General features: G+C 44.2%; 1 protein-coding gene across 1 annotated transcript in view; it reads right to left on the bottom strand.

The window, feature by feature from the left end:
• Positions 1 to 5,949: 5,949 nt before the first annotated feature.
• The window catches only part of UNC5C (unc-5 netrin receptor C), a 154,794-nt gene continuing 137,593 nt past the window's right edge, over positions 5,950 to 23,150 (bottom strand). Inside the window, exons 14-17 of the mRNA XM_042936698.1 lie at positions 18,725 to 18,874; positions 16,325 to 16,489; positions 9,966 to 10,144; positions 5,950 to 9,184 (exon numbers count right to left, since the gene is read on the bottom strand). Of these exons, the coding sequence (XP_042792632.1) occupies positions 9,019 to 9,184; positions 9,966 to 10,144; positions 16,325 to 16,489; positions 18,725 to 18,874 (660 nt within the window). The 3' untranslated portion in view covers positions 5,950 to 9,018. The remainder of the gene's footprint in view (positions 9,185 to 9,965; positions 10,145 to 16,324; positions 16,490 to 18,724; positions 18,875 to 23,150) is intronic.

The raw sequence follows: 23,150 nt of genomic DNA, 5'->3' as shown, positions 1-23,150 counted from the left end.
CCCCTGAGGATGGTAGCAGTCTAAGGAAAGGAAGGCTGTGAGGCCAAGTTCTCCAGGGCCACAGGAAAATGGGGGATGGTCTATGAGGGCAGTGAGTCCGGACAGAGGCCGGTCGGGCCTGGTAGGCTGAAGCACAAAGCAGTGGGTTCCATGCAAGGGCCGCGAACGACAAACAACCCATCTTTCCTCCCAGCCGTGACACGTGGGGTATGGAAGAAGGAGGCTATTGCCTTTGTCCCGAAACGGTGTCCCCTTGGACCAGAGAAAGCCCTCTGCAAAGGGAGAGGGAAAGGATTGGGTTATTTCTGCTTGGATTGTGAATCTTGGCAGGTAGGGTAGAAAGTTTAGTTTTGAGGGGATCCGTTGGAGACTGGGTCAGGAGAGAAGCCCGGGATCGTTTGGGCACAGACAGTATAAGAATACTCCCTTAGTTACCAGGGACTCCAAAGTGTTTGTGTGACTGGCTGCATTTAGCCAGCTGCACTTGGGCCAAGGGAATTCATCCCAGCACTGGGATTCAGATCGACTTGGCTCACGTTCCGTGGTTTTCACTTTCTCACTTCTGTGGAAGTATAGAATCTGAGCACCGTTTTCTCCCCTGTATATGGGATAAAAATACCCATCTGCTTAGGGCTCTCATGAGAAGCACATGAGATGAATTTGTGAAGTACGTGAAGGCCCCACCCAGCACGTAGCAGAAGCTTTTCCTCACCGACGTGAGTTCAACAGGATATAAGCTAGCGATGTTTAAAGAATTCACAGTTCACTGTGGGCACACCTCTTCGCCCCTCTCTGTGCCCCACTTCTATATGCTATGGCCATTCATGGGACTTGAAGGGAGATGGGTAGTAAATCCCAGCTCAGGAGAACAGAACCTTCTCTTGGCACAAGTCATTTGTTACAACCCCACTCTTAGAAGGACTTTTGTTTCTGGAAAGTAATTTCTACCCTAGGTTCTGAGCTGCAGGACCTCTGGGACAGAAGAAGGTTCTTTGGTGCCTGTGTGCTGGCCCAGAAGGACAGATACAGTGGGAGGCCAGGCCTTAGAGAGCTCCGTAGTGTCCCCAGCCCAGGTCGCATGTCAGCGCCCTCACAGACTCATTTGGTAGCTCTCATAGGTTCAGCTTTCCCAACAGGGATCCCAGCTGCCAACGCTCCAGAGTAGGGGTCAGTGGACGGCATGGGGGAGTCTTACCACCCTGTGATTTCTTTGAGAAGTACCGTTTGATTCTTTAATTGTATTTTCATCTTTATTTTTTAAGTGTCTGTTTATTTTTGAGGAAGTGCAAGCGGGGGAGGGGCACAGAGAGGGGGGAACAGAGGATCCGAAGCGGGCTCTGTGCTGACAGCAGCGAGCCCGATGCGGGGCTCGAACTCATGAACCTGAGCTGAAGTCAGACGCTCAACCGACTGAGCCACCCGGGTGCCCCTGTATTTTCATCTTTTTGGATGGAGTTGAAATCTCTAGTCCAGCCATAGAACCCACTTCTGCCTTTTCTTTTCCCGAGGTTCCAGTTTTACACACAGTCACTACTTCCTTAGTCCCGACAAGCATTTGAGTTTGTGACCCCAGCTTTAAATCTGTCTGAAGTCACTGTCTCCCAGGCCTCAGGAGGGGGCGTTTTCTCAGCACTGGTACAATTGTCATCCACTCCTGTGATCCCACCTGAGCAGGGGTGGGCAGATTGCAGTCCGTCCAAGGGCACGGCTCCAAGTAGTTCTCTCACTAAGGGAGGAGCCACCTTTGATTCCACTCGTTTCATGGCCATCATCCACCGCACGCTTGGAGCCTTCTGCTGGCTCGCTCTAAAGGGGTGACGGGGTGTCCTGTACCGGTGGCATTTGCCATAGCTCTGGGCATCCTGTGTTACCGGGCTCATCTTTCATGCCCTACCGATTAGCGTAGTTGTTTGCAAACAACTGATTTCATTTAAAATCAGGTCTCTTGGGGTAGAGCCCCATATTCTTTTTATCCACAAGGTCCCCAGGACCTTCTGATGCTGCTCTAAGACTGGTTCTCCCCATTTACTGCTCACCACTATCACCTGGGGCCATTAAAAAGCTCTCGACAACCAGGCTACCCCCTAGACCTATAAAATCAGAACCTCTAGGGTCGGGAGCCAGGTACTAGTGGTGTGTTTGTGTATTTTGAGAGTGAGCTTGAGACGGGGAGGAGAAGAGAGAGGGAGAGAGCGAGAGAGAGGGAATATAAATCTTAAGCGGGCTCCACACTCAGCACGGAGCCCAACACGGGGCTCGGTCTCATGACTGTGGTATCATGACCTGAGCTGAAATCAAGATTATGGCACTTAATCAACTGAGCCACCCAGGCATCTCCAGGCACTAGTGGTTTTTAAAGCTACTCAGGTGATTATAATGTGCAGAGAGGCTTGAGAAACACTGATTCCAGAACCTTCATCCTGTCCCCAAGGGAGGCTGTGATTACCATCCTTGCGGACTCCAAGGGCTTTTGTGTCCGAAAGAAACGCAGGGTGACCCTTCACACAGGAGTGTTTTGTTATGAAGAAACAAAGGAGGTAGCACTCTGTTGCTTATAAATATAATTTATTACCTGTTTAAAAATTCTTTCTTACATTTTGTACATGTTGGCTGACAGAATAAATGCAGGCAATTTACAAACCAAGGGACTGCAGGAAAAATGGGGAGAGGCAGCAGGGAGAGAGAAGAGGCACACCCAGAGCCGGCATCCCTCACCTTCACCACACAGCGGCATGGTGGACGGGATGCCCAGAGAGCACTCCTCCACCAGGGGTTTTCTAGAAAAGGAATTGCATAGAAGATACAGCAAGAGGGAACTCCACAACAACAAAAGAAGTGTTCCGTATCTGAAAAGCCAAAGTTGTGTTGTCGTGTTTCCAAAAGAAAAATGACAAAGCACAAAATCTCAATCCGACACTTCTGCAGTTGAACTGTTCCAAAGGGAACAGCAGGTGGATGACACAGGCTCTTCAACACAGACTGCTGGGGATTTCTCTCTGACAAACACTGCCTGTCTTCTTTAGAAAGAGCGAAGCGGAAGGTCACCAACTTGCTACAGCTCAACGTTAAACTCGGTGAACATGTACAACACTGACACCCAACACACACACACTGATGATATTCCCTGCAATTGGCTGAATGCATTCTGTCTGGAGGGCGAGGGATTCGGTACCAATAGCAGATTGAGGGAAGAGTGAGGGGGAGAACGCAAACCACTCAGCTTGTTCTGATTGCTGTCCTCTTTCTTTCCCAAGGCCTGGAGGGGTACGCACTTGAACTTAAGCCCCTAGGATTACAGGCGTCATATGAGACTTTAAGAGTATAAAAAGGCAAAGGCATTTTCCACTGGCTGTAGATTTCTTGCTCTTTTAAGCTGTTCTAAAACAGGTTTGTTTTAGCCTGGAGAAGATAGCTCACGTCACGATTCTTGGATATTGCCTCACCATCGTGCCGAGGTGCAGAGGTCAATGGCTCATCAACTCCTAGGCTACCGCTCAGAGATACCGGCCTATGATTCACATTCTGAACTCCAGAAATGAGGGTTACTGCACCCTGGGTCAGCGCCATCAGGCTCAACAGCAGCTCTGATAGCCCCAATTCCAACAGATCTTTGGAATTGAAGGATGACACATAGAATTTGAGAATATTTATAATGGGCCCTGAAGTGTGATGGCCTTCGGCAATTTACAATATTGCCGAGGCACAAATCTCAAATGGCATGTTAAGAGGCTGGTATACAGTGCCAAATACTTTGGCTGGTGGGCAGCTGACTGTGTCTCAGGGCAGCTTCCTCGTTGTCTTCTGAACAACTGGTGTACCGGCCACAACTCTTGCGACATTCTGCAGAGATTCCCAACTTTGGATTCTGGAAGATCTCTTCAATCCCCGAGAGTCTAAGTGTATGGCTGGCTGGGAAACAGCCTCTTACCAACAGTGCGTTCTGACGGCTGCTGGGGTTTGTGTACCAGCACATTTGTGGAGTTCCTAGTGGTTTGTCTTGGTGATGCCTCCCTCAGCCATTCTAAAATCGGTCGAGGAGCATATGTTACATTTGGTTGAATGAGCTCATTAGTAATCCCACCACAAATCAATAGGAGGAGGGGACAAGCCTACCGGAAAAGCTGGGAGCCCTGAACTCTTCTGAAGACAGATTTTTTTTTTTAAGTAGGGTTTCTGAAAATGGGGGCAAGCACAAGGCCAGTAAGCCTGAAGGATCAGAAAGTTGTTAGTCTTAGTTCACAGGGAAAACCTACCCAGTGACATACGTTGCCATTCCCCCCTCCCCCCACCCCTGCCTTTGGAAAATAGCAGGTTTTAGGCATGAATTCTGGAAATACTTATGACTCCATTTGGCTAACTTGACCTGTATGGACACAGGTTTAAATTAACATTGGTTGCAATATATTTATTCCCCTTATGACTTATTCCATTGAAAAAAAATCATTAGAGAATGCAAGGGAAATCTTTGAAAGTGATCATTACAGCCAGAGATTATACAAATATATTTCTTAGGGTAGAGAAACAGCACTTCATTGCACAGAGTCAAAGTTCTAAGGATTTCATTCAACATTAGTTCAACAAGGTTAAAAAAAAACACACAAAAACAAAAAACCCAAAGTGTAATAGTTGGTCCTATGAGGCACTCGGAAGGTAAAAAAAATGTCTTATTACCTTGAGATAATAATAAAAATATTTTCCTTATTGGATCTATAAAATCTAATGCTCATTGACCACTATCATCTTTACAAATAATTGGCTTTAAGCAACAACATTCTGATTCACAAAAGCTCCTCTATTCTCAAAGAAGATGGATAAAACCCAGTTTCATTTCAGCTGTTTCCATGGTCATTATTCCCTCATTGGCCCTTGGACTTGTACTGAGGTCTCTATGTGAAACAGATAACTTGTCCAGAGCAACTGCTCAGCAAAAGCTAAAGAAAACTCACATTCAACTTCAAGACTGAAAATTCAACATGTAAACTTCTTCTACATTCTTTACACTTTCTTGCAGGTCCTTATATAGTTTTTATTTGCTTGACCCCATGGGGGCAGACCATATACTGGCAAAGGCTTGTGAATTCTAGGAAGTTAGTGATCACCTTACTGGCTCCCTTCCTCATACGTGGATGACAGAAGTGGACCGAAAGCATATCCGCCGTGTTCCTGACAGTCATACACACGGGGATACAAAGGACGAGAGCCTCGTTTGCTTCTCTCCAGAAGTAAAAAGTCTTGATTCCACCATCTGAATGCTTACTTTGAAGGTATCTAACTTACATGAGAAATAAATATCTTAAAAAAAAAATTACAGAGTATCTAATTTCCAGAGTGTCCTAAACTCAGTCTCCATGACTTCTTCCTAAAGAATGGCTCTACTGTTTAAAGGTTAAGAGAGTAATATCTCTAAAATAATAGTACATATGAAAATGGGCAATGGTTTTACAGTTGAGTATTGGACACCTCACCCAAAATATTGCCCTGCCTTTGAAGAACTCCTCTGAGGATGGGGATTTTTTCCTTGTAGCGGAGGTGAGTGTCCACATTGGTGTCCACACAGTTTGTGAAAAGGCTGTTCTCTGTTACATGTTTGTCATCACCCTGTGTCCAGTTACCAGTACTGAATCCAGTTTTTATTCCTTCCAGATCAGACTAAGGAAATCTGAGTGAATGTGGTGAGAATAAAATGAAAATGGGATGAGACCTCTGCCTTTAGACACCCACATTCAGCAGAAAGGAATCTTCCTTCCAGTCCTGGTTACCAATCACAAATCTCCCTTCCTTAGACACAGTTCTGTCATTTGCATATATAAAACTTATTTGTAAGTGGATTCTTCTTACATTTCCAAAAATAAATATTAGAAAACTAAATGTAGGAGATTTAAAACATCCAAATCTCAATAAAAAATGTAAATGTTAAACATGACAACTCTTCAAAAACTGTTTTATACACAGATTTATTTCTATCATTCCTATTACCCCAAACCAACTTGATACATACTGTGTGTGAAAGAGTTGGTGTACTAGCCTCATAGTGACATGGAATTTTTATGGGTGATTTAAGTAAAGAAGTGTGACAATAAGAAAACTATAGATTTGAAGTGAAAATTTACCCACGTGTGTCCTAAAGATCCTGACTCTTTAGCCATTAATTCCCTGTCAAACAACTTTACGTGAATTTTTATGTGACACTAGGATAGATTGCGTTGTGCACCACTAGATGGCACTATGCACAAATGATAAGTTTCTTTCCCCATCCCAAAGAAGTAATAAGCGCGTCCTTCCTCACAAGCTATATAGAAACCCTAGTAATCAAAGGCAGGACATGTCACATAGAATGATGGAGTGGCTCTCTATGAAATGAACTGTTGAATCTGGACCTTCTAAGTTTGAGAGCAACCTAACTGCTATTATTTTACTCCAAAGGAAAAGGAAATCAGAATTCGTAGGGAAAATTATTGGACATGAATGGTGTGTTGTACGTAAGGGAGTTGGCATTCACTTGATGGGGAACATAACAGGTTCCATGACAGATGAGTACCTCACTTACAAGGAATCAACCACTCTTTCCTTTCCACTAGGCATGGAAGTTCCTTTGAACATCCTTCAGATTTCTAATTCTTGATTTCCACAGATGACAGCTCCCCAAACCAGTATTGATGAGCAATCTTGAGAAGTTATTTCAAACTGAAGTAATGGACAATAGCAATCTTTTGTCCTCCTCTTTGTAAAAAAATATCTATTTAAAAATCTTTTTACGTAGCATACAGTGTTACTGTCTTTTGGTCAAATACGCATTGGTACAAACATTATCCACTGAACTTATTTATTACTGCAATCCCTTCCTTTCACGATAAGTGTAACATGTTTTTATCTATGGTGCAGGGGTGGCCTGAGAGAGACAGGTTATGGAAAATAGGCCCCAAACAGAAGATAAGAAACAAAAACGGTGAGAGAAGAGGCTCCATAACAAGGTATCAGTAGTTCCTCAATGATGAGGATGCCTTGAGGAATCTTGGGCGTACTAAGAAGTCACCAAAATAGAAGAGGAAATATATGGGTAAAGAAGGAGGAAAATATCTAAAATGATTTCTCGTTCAATGCTAGTCAGTAACCTCTATACCTCTAGCCCAAAAGTGAACCACGGCCATGTTTTGAAGGTTCTGATTCATACACATGGGTGCTTGTTGTTCAGTCGTGGCTTGGCTTCTGGGCTGTTGACCCTTTATTTCCCACCTGTTGAATGAATGGAGTCCCTGGGTTAAAACCAAGGGCCTGTGATAATTCTCAGGAAATACCATAGTTTACACAAAGTAGTCGTTTGACTACTTTTTGGTTAATTTTTTTTTTAATTTTAAAAACGTTTGATTAAGACAATAATAGAACATAACTTGCAACGAGTCAGGAAGGCAAGTGGTCCCCAAAGAGGAAAGAAAATGATAATAAAGGGATGCCACCTCTTGGTGAGCAGCACAAAGACGAGGCTGGGAAGCATGACAAACAGGTTACAGGTAAGGATCATCCTCTTCAAAGCTGGAACTATTTGGAAGGCATACTGTAGCCTGGGCAAGAGACTAGCTAGCTCTTTATTGATCCAGGTCAGCGTCCAGTGTGGGCCTCAGACTGATGAATGAGACTGGAGACATCACAGGAAAAGTCTAGCATTTTAGAACCTTGAGAATATCTAATACTTCCACCCTTTCATTGGACACATGGGGAAACTGAGGTCCAGGGAGGTTCAATTACTTTCCCAAGGTAGCACAGCTAGACAATGACAAAGCCAGAATGTGAACTGGTTTTCCGATTGCCAGTTCGGAGGCTGTTCCTCTATGCACACTGCCTCTAAAGTAGACAGAGTACCCTGGGGGAGTCAGTGTGCAATCACATAACTACAATATTCAGTGAACTTTAATAGAGAACGCTTCTTCCAACAAGACTCGGAGGAGAAAGACCTTGCCTGAGCGAGCTGAAAGAAGAGACTGACAAAGCCAGTGAGCACTGACTATCTTTCTGGTGCAGAAGGATGCAAGAAAGATAAAAGGTCAAGGAAGCAAAGCCTTTTAATTACACTGGTGACCACGCCCACCTTATGTGAGAAGAGTGAAGCAGGTCTAGTCAATATCTAAATACTAACAGTACTGCTAACAAAAACAGAAGCTAAAAGAAAATCCTTTTACTAGAATACCTGTAAATACTCATTAATAATAATAATGATAATAATGATACCTTTAAAAAAACACCTCAAATTGCGTATTACAAACACACATGTGGTGAAGAAATGCTTGTTTGTGTGGCTGAACATGAATCACTGTCTTCCCTGCATTGCTACAGCTTTGTTCCCGGAGGGCACCAGATGGGTGCCCTCAAGGAATAAAGAGTCTTAGTTATTTCTCCTTTACACTTAGATTCTCCACCTCCCTGATACAAACAGTAACACTGGTTCTACAAGTTCTAGAAACGGAACACCAATGGAAGGATTATCTGAGACACTTGATGCACACAGTTTGTAGCAAAAGTCTGTGATTTCTCTGTAAATTACTAATCTGAAATAGACACAACAAACCGTCCACAGCTTCAACTTCAAATGATTTAAACAAAAATAGAACGAGCCATGGACAGTGTCCGCATCCCTGTCCAATTTGATGTAAACAACGTTTGTAGAAATTGGGTTTGTTAAGAAAGTTTATCCATATACCTGGATAGCAATAAAAAGCGTTTCCTAGGAAACTGTAAGATCCTGTACCACACAGCATACAGCCCAACTAAGAGGAAAATTAGGTCGATTTCTAAATTCAAGGTACAAATTTACACAATTGTTCTTAACTCCTGTGATGATGTCCGAGTAAAGTGGGCACGTGTATCAGCAGTTGTGTTATGTTTTCCTTCTCTCTCCCGCTTGCAGTCTTGCCTTTGAAACTCATCGGTCTGGGTCCATTCTGGATTTCCTTCTCAACTGCGATGGCCTGGACGGCCACAGACTCCCTGTGCATTGCCGTCCTTCATTTCCAGTCCCAGCACGAGTCAGTACTGCCCTTCCGCTGCTAAAGACACCACTGTCTCATGCCTTCCCATTTCTTCCAGGACAGCCGCCAGCATGCTCAAATTTCCATCTGGGAAGTTCTGTGCTTCCCAGAGATCCAGGATTACGCCAGTCGGGCTCGATTTGGTAGCAAAGTAATTCAAGTACCTGTAATTGGGAATGGGAGAGTGTGCTGAAGGGTGAGATTTACAGACCTATTTTCTCTGTACTAAACCCTTCCGTCTCTCCATTTGTCTTTTAAGTATCCGGGTCCCACTGGAGAAGCTGTGGTTTACAGGGAGCCATCCTAAATAACCAGCACATGCTTAATTAGATCAGCCCCAGACAGGAGATGTGATGTTTAACTTTGTTAACCTCAACTCTGAGTAAGATAATTTAAGAGGCGAGATGTCTACGGGTCATATCCTAAACAGGAAATCAAAACACTTATGTTTTCTTTCCAAGCCAGGCTCTGATCATCTTTGACAGATCATGCCATGTCTTGTGCTTGGTGGTGATGGCAACATTCCACGAAGAAGGGCTCCTGAGGTCTCTTTATAACTCAGTATCAATGCGGTGATTAGCATGTTAATTAAGCATCAAGCATCAGCTCTTGTTCAACCGGAGTTGAGGAACAACAATTACTTTAAGTGAATGGATATATTATTTAGGGCCATTTAGCCCATCAGCTTTGCAAAGTGGATCACAAAACCTGATCCTTGTCTTGTCAGATAAGCCCAGGATATCTCTCAACAAGGTGTCTGTGAGACCAAGATGCAAGATGCAAAGAAGCCACTTAATACGGGTTTGCAGAATGACAAAAAGTAAATAGGTAAAAATAAAAGTAAACAGGTGTATGGGTAGAAAACAACAAAGGTTGCCCTAAGTCTCACGGGCATCAGCCCCGGTGCTCTGTGTCTAACAGAAACAGGAGCCCAGCCATACCCACCTGTCCAGGTTCAGCTTATGGGCCAGCATACGCCAGTCATGACCTCTCGTCTGCGGGGCGTCCAGGCTGCTACAGAGCTTCTGTCTGATAGGTGGAGGGATGCTGAAAGCGCTGGGTCCCGTCACGGTGGTGATGGTGCTCGCTGGGTCCAGCAGAGGCAGATCGATGCCAGTAGGCTCCTGTAGTTTGGGCACAGGAACAACACAGCATTATTTCCAAAGACAAAAGCAATCTCTATTGAACCAATCGACATAATGCCTTGCTTTGCGCAATAAGAAGAGAATGGCCTCTTCCTGTCCGAAAGCCGGGACCTGACCTGGCCGAGAAGAAGAGGTACCTTCTGTGCTGACTTTGCATAGCCTTGAATGTATAGGTTTTCGCTCTGGGCTGGGCTTGGTGGAAGTTCTGGTGGGATTCGATAGCAGCTTTTCTCTCATCCCGTTCAGGATGAAAGAGGGGAGAGGACTATCAATCCTCCTAAAGGTTTAGATTTCAAGAGGGGAGAAATGTTCGAAAGGGCAGTTCTTTGTGAATGAACAGATCTGAGATTAGAAGGCTGGGAGTTCAGAGCTTCTAGAAACTGTCTTGACCCTGAGGGGAATGCCCTGGGCAAATGCCCAAGTAAATTCTCTCTCTAACCTCTGCAGAAGAAGAGTCAGTTCTGCTTTTGTTGAATGAAATGGAACACAGCTCTCCTCCAAATGATATCAAATTAAGACTAATTTTTTACAGAAAATGGTGAACACAGTAGATTGCCTTAGGGCAAGCTGCTAATGGCATCCTCCAATTGCTGTACACCCTTATTTTTGTTCAATCTAATTTTAGGGGAGAAAATCATAAATTGGCTCTTAAAATAGTTTCAGCTCATAAAACAGCACAAATGCAAAATCTGAATTTCATCTGCAGGAGAAACTCTAATCATTTTCTGATCACTTCTGCTGGTTAGGAAAGCAAAAGCAAATGTTGCCTGGGAACTATTAAAGCAATAAAAGAAAATCCACTTAATCTACTTTAAATGTCATCTCTCTCTCCCTCTCTCTCTCAGAGCAGGTAACTCCTTGGTGTACATAATTAGTTGCTGGAGGATAAACTAGACACAGTTTCAGTCATCATGAAGTCTCTGGTGTCTTGCAGAGTGCTTGGCTCAGGGGGTCAGTGCCACCACTGTCCAGAGCCCCCCAAACTGCTCCTGCCCGGTGGGGATCACTGCTGTCTGTGTCCCAGTGTTCAGTGACAGTACGTTCTGTATTCTGGGGCCAACTGCCAAGGCTCACGGCTCGGCTTGTGCAATCCCACTGCACAGGGTCCATCCAGGGGCCGGGAGGGCACATTAGAGCAAAACTTTTTTTTTTTTTTTGCCATAATACACACGATGGGGTTGGCCGCCATCACAGTATTTGGCCTCAAAACCCCAAAACTGACAAACGGAGACTGAGGATTCCATTTGCTCCTCTGTGCTCATTCCAGCACATGCCAGTTAAAAGACTGGTATGAATGAAACACATTAGCAACATGTGGGATTTGGGGTCCCCCAGTGAAGACACGACTTGTAGATCTTTCCCCACATCTGACAGAGTTCCTTCCAAGGGACCCTGAAGACAGAGGAATCCTGACCTCAAGGACACAGGACTTAAAGGAGAGCAGAAGAATGACCCAGGGGCAGGTGATGGTGTTTATCAATGCATTTGTGTTGGGGATTTCTGAACCAAAGGACTTCAACACTCGTATTAGGCAAAAATGATGTATGTATGGGTTGGGAGGTGGAGGGGAAGAGAAATCACGTGGTATTTCCACAGCTTAGTGCCATCACCCGTGCTGAGATCCTGCTTGCTTCCTACCTGGACAGTAACAACAGAGCCTAGAAGGAAATGCCGCATATCCCCAGGTATGACTATCCCTTGTTGGCAGTGAAGATTAAATTTGCGCCTGAAGCAACAAGGAGTATGCTTTGTGTAGCTCAGACTTGCTTCCCCAGAGAGTATGCTTGCGGTTGGCCACATCTCCTTACTGATTACCTGTGGTCTATGCCAGACTAATCTTCCCAAAGTTCCACGCTGATGTTTCTCCCTTTTCTTTCTTATTAAAAAGCCTTAAATGCTCCTCCTACCACATGGAGTCCCGCAGTGAGGGATACCTGTGCCACCTGCCCCCTTGGGTGGTATGAGGCCTGAGGGGTGATGCCTGCATAGTACGGGTCCAGGCCTGACATGCAGTAGGGGCCCCATCCTCCCGTTCTCCCACCACTTCACAGTCCGACCCGGTCTCATGTTGCCTGGACAGAACTCAAACTCTCCTCAGACTGGACCACTCACTCTTCCTAGTGCCTTTTTAAAGGATGGACCTCTGATAGTTCTGCCCTTTCCCTTACTCTTTGCTGGGTAAATCCCTCAAAGTCTGGACCCAAACACATGTTGGGGTACCTCCCCTGAACAAACCCACCGAAAGTCACCAACCTGGGACCTCTTGCAGCACCTTTCCCGGTCCACACATCTGCTCTGGGCAGGTTGGCCATATTTATGTGTTATTTCTTTTGATTTCTTAAATTTCTTGGAGATGAGGGTATTTTTGTCATCCTCAGAATCCCCCTGGTACTCAGCACAGTGCCCTGCACACAGATGCTCCTCAATTCAAATTTGGTGAAATGAAAGAAAACATTTTTCCTCGTACAGAAAGGGGATAAAGGCCCATCCCACAGAGATCCCGACAGAGGCCCAACCCACAGAGTAGTGTGTTATGCATCCTTCCAGGTAAATGTGGCTAATAATACGGCTCTTCTCACCGTTAAATCCTGAAATAAAGGCCAGGTAAAGGCAGGCATGCCTCTCGGGAGGGTTTGTTCATGTATTCTTGTTGTCAACCTTTTCCTGATGAGTAAAAACCGTTACCACTTCATGTGGGCCTTCCAAGTCTGAGTCACCAGCCCTGTCTGCTGTGCCTATTTATTTCTGCATGGATGAAATTAGCCCAATAGGGCACAACTTTTTTGCATCTCTTACCAGATGGCTGACACCAGCCTTGGAGGTAAAAGAAAAATATACATCTATACTTCCGTTTCCATTTCTTCTAGTAACTTCAGTTATTAGTTCTTCCTTTACTTCCAGGTAAGAGTAGAGTTTACTCTTATGGAATGCTTATTACAATAATCGTTTATGATATTGGTACCATCTGTCTCTGATGTTATGATTCCCTTAGTTAGACATACGATTTTTCAACATTAGCCAAACAGCTGCTGTGGGTGACGGCACACATTTTCAGTACTGGGCGGTGGAAATAACGTTCCACTCCCATACTCTGACTCTTCTTCCTAAAGCCACTTAAAAAAAAAATGTTTTCCTGGGGTGCCTGGCTGGCTCAGTCAGTTGAGCATCCGGCTCTTGATTTCAGCCCAGGTCACAATCCCAGGGGCGTGGGATTGAGCCCCGTGTCGGGCTCCACACTGAGCATGGAGCCTGCTTGACATACTCTCTCTCCCTCTGCCCCCTCCCCCATTTGTGCCCTCTCTTTCTTAAAACAAAACAAAACAACAGCAACTAGATTTTCCTAATGATTGTTTAAACGGGTTCTAGAAAACTGAAGAGTAAGTGCATGAGATGAGTACAGCAGACTGATGTACACAAAGATTATTCTAGCAAATGTAGGAAATTATAACTGTTATTATTATCTGGAAATCTGTTAGTAAAACAATTGACTAATACTGCCTCCTCAAGTTCTACCTTTTTCAGGGTTGAAAGCTATGAACTAAAGCAAGGTATGAAAAACCAGCCTGGGAATAAAAGCTATCTCCTTTACCCTGAGGACTAATATTTATTTATTTACTTATTAAGATTTATTTTCCATTCATTTCTTTTTACAGTGGCTGGCAGAGGTTTTATTTTATTATTTTGATAAAAAGGGAATCTAAAGTTTAATTTGATGACAGATGCCACAGCTTGCAGAGGCAGAGTTTACTCAAGAATTCAGTGATCCTAATAGCATCGGTGGGAGCAGTAATGGTGAACATCAACTGAACATGTGCTGTAAGCCAAGTTCTGTTCAGTGCACTTACTACCATTCACTCGTTCCATTCTCACAACAGACCCAAAACTTCATGCTATTATTATATCAATTTACACAGGAGGAAACTGAGGCAAGAGGGGTTAAGTAATGGCCCATATCCCCATGGAACTGTCCATTTGGGAATTTCCTACCAGAGGTCTTTGCATATAGTTACAACTAAATGGAAGGTCTGAAGAGCCTTTAAATTTCCCTCTCTTCTCTACACTACTTTTTCCTCTGGTGTTGATGAATAGCTTCCCTGTTCTTACTCTGCCCATATCCCTCTTAAAAAAAAAAAAAAAAAAGTAAAACCTTTAATTACTTACATTTGGGCATGCATTCATGCCCATACTTTTACTCTTTCAGACATTTTCATTATTAAACCCCATCTCTGTGAGACTAAAGGCTTTGTCTCTCCTTCAGGAATCTCTGGCCAAAGCACCCAGTGAAGAACAACTGTCTGGCTCTTGACATCACCATGGTCTATGTCAAGCACAGCCTGGTCTCCCTGGGGGGCAACAGGTCCTTCCTGACTAGAGAGGCCAAGGGCTATGGCTTTATAAATGACTGCTGGTGACTGCCTTGAGTGGTGGGTGGCTGGGGGGCGGGGGCAGCACATTCCTGGCAAGTCAGCTCATTCTTGGAAGATAGCACTTTGGAACTGCAACCCCAGCCCACCTGCCAGCTAGCTGTGTGACCCTAGGAAGGAGCGCTGTGCGGGAGAAAGGCACCACAAATGGCGCCTTTTCTCTGTTTGGTTACGGTTTGTCAGTCACAGTGTACCCCTACTTGGAGCTTTTGATGAAGATGGGGGCTCAGGGCTCTCCAGATCAATTGTTCAGAGCCGAGCCTTGCTCCTCAACATCAGTACCCAGCCCCACGCGTCTGTCCCCCTCTGTGGGCCGCATGCACCCGCATTCAAATGCTAACCACAGCGGTGGGACTCAGTGACCCAGAAGTAAAAGCAGCAGAGTACCCCATAATACCCAAAGTCATCTGACTCCAGTCATTTCTGACCCTCCCTTGGTTATGTGAGCTTGTGGTCACGCGCGGGCAAAGGCCTCCGAGGCCACAGAAGGGATGGCCTCTCTGAGCTGACCGCCACCAAGTTGCAAAAGAAATCACCTTTCCTCTACGTTGGCACGACAAGGGAAGTCCTTAAGTTGGGCTTACACTATGCAAAACTCTTTTCCCAGCGTGGGGCTGGCGGCCCTGGGGGAGGGGCGCGCCAACAGCTCTCTTTAACTGGCGGCCGCGCCTCGTCCAGCTTTTCATCAGGCCGCGAACGTTCGCACTGAACTGAAAGCAGGCATCAAAGGAGCAGACCTCCTCGCCCCCCTCCCAAATTCCGCGGCCTTTGTTGTCCCTGGAGCTGGGCGGTTATTGAACTCTGCAGACCCGCTGGGCCCAGAAAGTGAAAACACCCTCCGGAGCCAGCAGGGGTGGTGCTGTGTGCCTGGGAGATCGGGCCTGCGCACCGGAGGGCCGGGCGGTTGCCATGGCGCCCTGACACCGAGATCATTCCTTATGAATGTCACCGGGGTCTGTGACTAAAGTTGTTTATGAGTCAAAAGTCTCCCGAAACTACAGCAGGAAGTGATGGCCGAGGCCGGGCAGGCTGTGGGAAAGGAGGCTGGAGCATCCCGGAGCGGACGGGCTCCCCCCTCCTTGGTTTGCTATGGAAGACAGCCCTCAAATGCAACATGGAGCGCGCCACACGGCGCAGGGCCACATTTCATTCGTCACCGCGCGTGACACCGCGAGGGAGAAGCCGTCTTTTAAATCACAGGCCGTCCCGCTGTAGTTTTAAAAATACGACAGTCCTGCGCTTTGTGGTTCAGCAAGCAGCGCGGAGCTGGGCTCCTCGAGGCCCCAGGAAATGTTGCCTTCTGACCATTTGCCTGATTCCTTTTCCTTTGTTCCTCCAGGGTGCAGGGTTTCTACTGTTCAAAAGGAGGACGGGGAGAGTATGGCGCTCCGAGGGGACGCTCTGGGAAAAGTTACTCCGTGTACACGCTGCTTAAATTAAACCTTACACTTGAAATTCAGATCTGTTGTAAAAAGTTAGAACACGATCCTTAAATGCATGTCACTAAATATAAAAGCCTTCTTCCTCCAAAAGGATTTCCTATTATATTCTTTTATATATCTGGCTCCCTGTGTTCATTAAAAATAGTATTCTATTAATAAATAGGACCTACAGGAAGCTTCTCAGGACTTCCCACATGGCCTATGCTGAGATACCTTTATCCTCCACACCCCCTCTCCCTCCCAAGGTCGTTCTTTCCCCTGATTTCAGAGGCAGCCAAGAAAGAGCTTCTTACCTCTGACACGGTGCAGTTTAGCTGGAAGATCTGCCCTTCTCCTTCCACCTGTCGCACGCAGAGTTTGCAAACCAGTTCCACTGTGTTCAGGCTGAATCTTTCCAAGGTGAAAGTGCAGTGGAGGTTTCTTTGAGACCCACTCCATATATGATAAAAAGGAATTTCCTAAAGGGTATACAAACGTTAACCACCAATGAGGGGCTAATACCAAAAGCGACTCTCAGACACTGCATGGCCAAGTCCTTTTCTCAGGATTACAAGTGACCTTATTTCACCCTCACAACAGGCTTAGGGGTAGGGACACTCCAACCCGCTTTTCAGATGAAAAAACTGAGGCCCAGAGATGTTAAATCTACCACCCTCCAATCCCACAGCTAGTAAGTGGCAGAGTTGAGATATGAACCCAGGGGGTCAGCCTCCAGAATCCATTTACCTAACCAGTCTGCACTTCTCTGTCATTTACAAAAGAAGCCATTGTAAGTGATTTTTCAAAAGTTTAGCAATTCCCAAAATAAAACCTACACACTCCAGTCATTGCTCATTAAAAGGAATCCCTGCCGTGGTATTCTGGAGAAAAGCAAAGAAAGTCTAAAGGGTAAACCACTGATCTAGTTCGCTTTCATGCCTATATGCCCCCTCTGCACAGGACAGGGGGGAAAGTCAGAACTCACTGCAAGTGGGAAACTGTGGGCTGCCGATTAGCTGCCACAGAAAATCCTTGGCCTAAAAAGCGCCAAGCCTCTAACAGACATAAATTTTCTAAAATTCTAGACCACCTTAAAGAGCCCATCCTAGAATCTTGTTCCCATAAAGGAAAGAAAAGGTTGATATGTTTAAAAAAAAAAAAAAAAAAAAGGGGGTGGGGGTGGGGGGAGAACAATGGTGGTTAAGAACTAAGGCTCTGGAGCCAAATTCAGTACAAATGCGAACACTCTCCCCTTGCCTATTTGGTGACGTGGGGTGAGATAATCTTTCCGTGCCTCAGTTTCCTTATCTGTGAAAAGGTAAGCGAAAGAGTAGCGTAATCATAGACCTACTGGGGTTGAATGAGATAAACCAAAGTGCAGGAGTGTCTGGAAGATGTTACAAATTCAGCCAGTTCAAGGCTTAGCTTGAACTAATAGCAGATTATCATTATTATTAAAATAGTATTTTCCATTATGATTGCACAAAGGATACAGGTCATAAAAGGGAAATATTTCTGGGGTTTTATGGCAGTTGCAAAATAAGAGAGAGAAGAAAGCAAAGGAAGATATTTAATGAGAAAGTCAAAAGCCTGATCCCTCTACCAAGTGCTGAGTTATACAGAAGGGCCTGGTATGCACCCCTTATGAAAGCTTCAGACTGTTGGCAAGCTAAGAAGTTTGTTTCCCACAGTTTATATTTAAGTACTAGATATATGAGACTAAGAATGAACTAGAAACCTTCCCTTCACTCTTAGTATGTTCACTGACTTATATCAGGAAGTCGCACCCAGCTTAGCTGCAGTGCTGGGGTGTGGGATTGGATTTGCGTGCATGTAGACACGGATTCACAGATTATCCAAGTGTGCCTGCATCTCCTGGGACTGGGTATGAGGCTAGAGATTGCGTTGCACAGCCTCCTGGGAGCTCGGGCTCAGAGATGTGGGGGTAGGGGGGCAATGAACAACCCTTGGAGAGGCCTCTGCTTTCCCCATGTATCCATGCAGTGAGATTTTGGACCAGTATTTTTATGCTCTTATTTAATAAAATCCTGACCACATTTTATTTTCAGGTGCTATTTCCACTTCCAAATTGGTGTTCCTTCCAAGTTTTCAATGTAAATGTATTTTCCTAGCAAGGCTGAGGCCTAATTTGTGTCACATGTGATAACACGGTTCTTCTGGTTTTCCTTATGAAGGCATTTTTGAGGCTGTTCTGGTCAATTCGATATTAGCATTTATTCTGAAAATGAATTGAAATGATGGACTTGGAAGTCCTTTTTACTAAAAATAAAACAATAACAGTACAATTATTTGAAGGAGAAATATGAAAAGAATTCTTTCAAATATTCTATAATATTTTTCAAAAATCCTAAACTCAACACCATTTTAGAGAAACAACTACCGATGCAGGATTAATTTCAAGGAGAGTAATATCTGATTTCTAAATAACTTTAGACCTTTTTCCTTTTTTAAAAATGTTTACTTATGTATTTTTGAGAGACAGAGGAAGGGAGAGAGAGAGAGGGAGAGAACGAACCCCAAGCAGGCTCAGCACTGTCAGCACTGAGCCCAATGCGGGCTTGAACTCATGAACCATGAGATCATGACCTGAACCAAAACCAAGAGTCAGACACAACCAACTGAGCCACCCAGGCACCCCTAGGCTTCTTTCTTGGAGCTGTCTCCAGTCCTTTGGTTCAGCCTGGGAACCTTACCTGATATTTTGCCAGCAATTTGCTTTTCCAGAGGGAATGGGTGATATCGTGAATCGACAGGCGCAGGTTGTGGGTGCTGCCTTTAAAATGAAGAGCCTTAGGTTCTTCTAGGAGCTGTCCTCCCATCTGTCTCTCAAGCTGCAATACCTCCTACAATGACATGCCCAAAGTCAAAAGCAAATTACTGAATCGTATGTCTTCTGCTGGCCGGCCGTCTCATCAAATGCGTAATGTTTCCTCACCGGGCCGCCCCCACACCACAACCAACTGGTACAGACTCCCTCTTCTGCAGCCTGGAGACCCTCCAATTGAAGCCCCTGCCAGTTTGTATGTGACTGGATCCACCTGACCATCAACAATCTACATCATATGCTGTGAAGCAAATTCAGTACAGGCTGCATTTCCCAATGGATGAGTGGAAGATTTAATCAAATCCTGGAAAACAACAATCAGAGCCCCAAATGGGAAGAACTCCAAATGAAAGAAAAAAAGAGGTAGGAATATAGATAAACAGTTGAAGTAAGGAGATTTTCAATAAACTTTTAGGGCAAAGGGCAACCCCCTAGAAAACAAACCCATGTCTTGGACCTGGTAAAACCAGCCAACAAGTAAAGACCTGGAATTCATTTTGGGCATTTTTTCAACTTTTTATAGTTTCTTTACGTACAGAAATAATAACATTTTTTGCTTAAAATTATCCATTGCACACTTCTTGATCATCAAAAATATATATACTCATTATATGTCCTATTAGAGGAAAATATACTAATACAAATTAGGAAAGTCTGTCAGCACCGAATATTGAACTAAAGAGTTACTCAAAGTTGAAAAACAATTGCCTCATCTTTCAAGAACCACGGCTGATCAAAAAATTTGCTATGTAACTTTACTTATGCTATAAAGATGTAACATGAAGACAAATTCTAAATCTACTTCCATTCCTCAAACAAGCTAATGGGAGTTAACGAAGCATTTCCAAGTACAGCTGCAATTATCCAAACAGCAGCAAACCATAAGTTACCAATGAACAAAATATCCTGAGTCTCTGTGGTTGGAACCATCCTGTGTACTTTGCTTCTCTCACGCTTTAAAAGTTTTAGTGACACACATATGTAGGCAATTTGTGATCTTTCTTTCTTCCTTCCTTTTTTTCAGCGTTCAGGAAAATAATGGATTTTATAAAAATATAAATGCAAACCACTAACTTATTTTTTTGGTGACATTTCAGTTGAAAGCATGGGGTTCAAGAACACAGGCGCTCATTCAGGTCCTTCTACGCGCACCTATCAGGCACCTACCGGGGTACCGAGCACAGATGGGTCACAGTGGAAAATTGTGAGGATGGGAACCAGATTGCCCGGAAATACATCCACGTTGCATTTGTTGAATGAATTCTAACCCATGCACATGGAGCCCCATAAGTGCAGAGCTTACCAACATCATTGATTAGCTGTAAATAGCTCATTTCTAGCTGCTTCTTCGTGGTTCTTGGCATCCATCATCTTTGAGCCAGGCCACTATTCTGAACAATGCAAGCTGCTGAAAGGTCCTCTAAGATGTAGGAAATACTAGGATCATGTGGAAAATGGTCTCAGACATGGGTTCCTCTAATTAGTGTTTAATGGAAGAGAAGAGGCAACAGCACGTTGACAGAGAGATGAGCATGGTCCAGCTGCTTCAGAATATTTACATTTAGAGTATTCCACCTTGCTGACTGATGAGTAGCTATTACTTGTGACAGGAGTCTGAGCAGTTGGCCAACTCTCAACCGGTCAAACTTCTACCAGGACACATATGTTGTGCCCTGGCTCTGCTGCACCCACAGCTCGGCGGGCTCCGAGGGTCCCCACTGAGCCACACCAACCTACCCAACCCAGCACTGCACACACGTTCCTCGTGGAACACTTCACCCTCCATTCCTCCACAAGAATCTGGCCATGTGGAAATGAAGACGAATGAGAAAAGTGAGGGTTAATTGCAGTTTCTTCTGCTTCGGCAGCAAGGCATAATGAGCTTATGTTGATCATGTTCGGTGTCTAGTTAGCATAATAGGGAAAGCTGATGTTCCCAGTGAACCTGGCACCTGACAAATTCTAAAGCTAAAATGATGTTTGTTTATAAGCCGTTAGAAGAAAAGAAACATAATTAGAAATCTTTGAGATTACAGTCATGCCAATCAATCAGTTCTAGCTTCTTTCCAGTACACCCTAATTACCTCATCAAGACGTCTAAAGAGCAATCGATAGTAATTATCTGATTACTATAGATCTTCATTATGTCCAAATTATCTCCCTGGGATGTCTAAAAGAAGATGCATTGTATTCTGGGAGGAAATTGTACCCAACAATGTATAATCCACACCCCATTCCTACAATCAACATAGATTGCCAGAGGATATGGAGAACATTATCAGTTTTCTTGGCGGGGAGGACCATTGAAAAAAACCTCAACTGCCTATTGGCCATGACCTTGGAGTCAAGAAATCTAATACCACATTTGAATGCAAAGTCTGGGTTGGAGTCAGCCCAAGAATAAGGCTCAGTCCTTGGTTTCTTTGGCCTTGACCTCAAAAGTCATGTTTAGCGTTCTCACTAGTGGGAAAAGACTGGGCTGGCTTGAGCCTTTCCCCCTCCTCCTCCTTCCTCTTCTTCTTCTTCTTTTTTGAGAGAAAGTACCAAGTAAAATGCCATTTTAAAGATAACAGAGCCAAAGAACACATCTCTACATTCTTAAGCTCTCTGATACAAACAAAGCTGCTGACCTCTCTGGGAGGAACCTAACTTTTTTGCCCTCTTTGATTCGGCATGAACCCTGGTGAAAGATAAACTACCCATCGCAATGTACTCATGCTTAAAGCAGAGGCCTCTCTGACAAGAGACCGCTGGCTCTTCACTGCTACCTCTGGGAGAAATTGGCCCTGGAATAAATGATTCAGTAAGGAATATCCTTACCAACCTTAAATTTAATGTTCCCTGAAACGTAGCAACTGATATCACACTCAGCATGTTTGACTTCAAGGAAACATAACAAAATAAAGGAGAAGACTCAAGAACCAAAGCACAAATTGAAAATATTAAAATGTGAATTAAAGATATTGTATTCAATAAATAAAACAAGTCTTTGGAAACTAAAATCATCTACAACTACATAAGTCAGAGATGACTTAACACAGAGCAAATCCCATATACAGCTGACCCTTGAGCAACACAGATTTGAACTTCAGGTGTTCTCTTACCGATTTTTGGGGGGACAAATGATGAACAGTACTGTAAATGTATTTTCTCTTATGATTTTCTTAATAACATTTTCTTTTCTCTAGCTCACTTTATTGTAAGAATACAGTATGGAAAGCATATAACATACAAAATATGTGTTAATCGCCATTCACGTTACTGGTAAGGTTTCCAGTCAACAGTAGTTAACTTTCGGGGGAGTCAAAAGTTATATGCAGATTTTCAGTTGCACGGGGGTTGTTGCCCATTGCTCTCATATTGTTCAAGGGTCAACTACATAAATTTTGTATCAGAGGGAGAAGAAGCAAGCCCACTTGATACAATGGTCAGGCTTGTGTTCCTATTGTTAAGGTCTTAAGTGTTATAATTTCAGATGTATGACTTAGCAGATCGCAGTTAAAAATATGCTGTAACTTGTATTTCAAAAAGCTTGATTTTCTGTATTCCTTCTGCATGAAATCATTTTGTTATATATATGATACACATAAGTAAGATGACATAAAAATAACAAATGTACGAATCAATAAGATATAGCTTTAGAGTTAAATGCTTTCCTCTCCTTAATCTTCCTGAGAGCATTCATTCAACATCAGTCAAACACACATGCCCTGCCGGGAAGCATGTCAGGCTCTGGGGCACACAGATGAGCCAGTCCCCGACCCTGCCTTATACCACTCACGGCGGGGAGACTGCTATGTAATTGTGTAACCCTAATGGCTGTTGCTTAGCTCTAAGACAGCTTCCAGACTGGATCACAGGTTAGGGTATTTGGACCACAGATTGCCTTTGGATCACAGGTTAGGGTATTTCACCCACCTTAAAAGAGAGCAAGAACAAAATATATTTAAGGTCAAAAGATTTAGTTAGACTTAAGAAAAATACAGTGACCTTGGAAAGAAATGCCATACTAGGAATTAGGATCATCTAGGCTCTTTGCTCTCAGAGATCTAAATGTCATCTTCTTTTACAAAGGTCGTCCCCCCCTCTTAGCAGCACCCTACCTCGGGGCCTTATTTTGGCCCTGGGTGACCACCTGTTGCTCTAATGAGCTTGCTCTGCTTCTAAGAGAAGAGGTCACTTTCTGACTTCTTTGTCACTTCTGTCTCCACCCTGCAACTTGAAAAGACTCTCTCAGGAGTCAGTTATTGGCAGAGGTGTCTCTAGCCCATCTCTCTGCGGGAACACACGCAAGA

This window comes from Panthera leo, chromosome B1, assembly GCF_018350215.1.
Source record: "Panthera leo isolate Ple1 chromosome B1, P.leo_Ple1_pat1.1, whole genome shotgun sequence".
Lineage (NCBI taxonomy): Eukaryota > Metazoa > Chordata > Mammalia > Carnivora > Felidae > Panthera > Panthera leo.
Note: the sequence above shows the minus strand (reverse complement) of the source record. Positions and strands in the feature narration are given on the sequence as shown.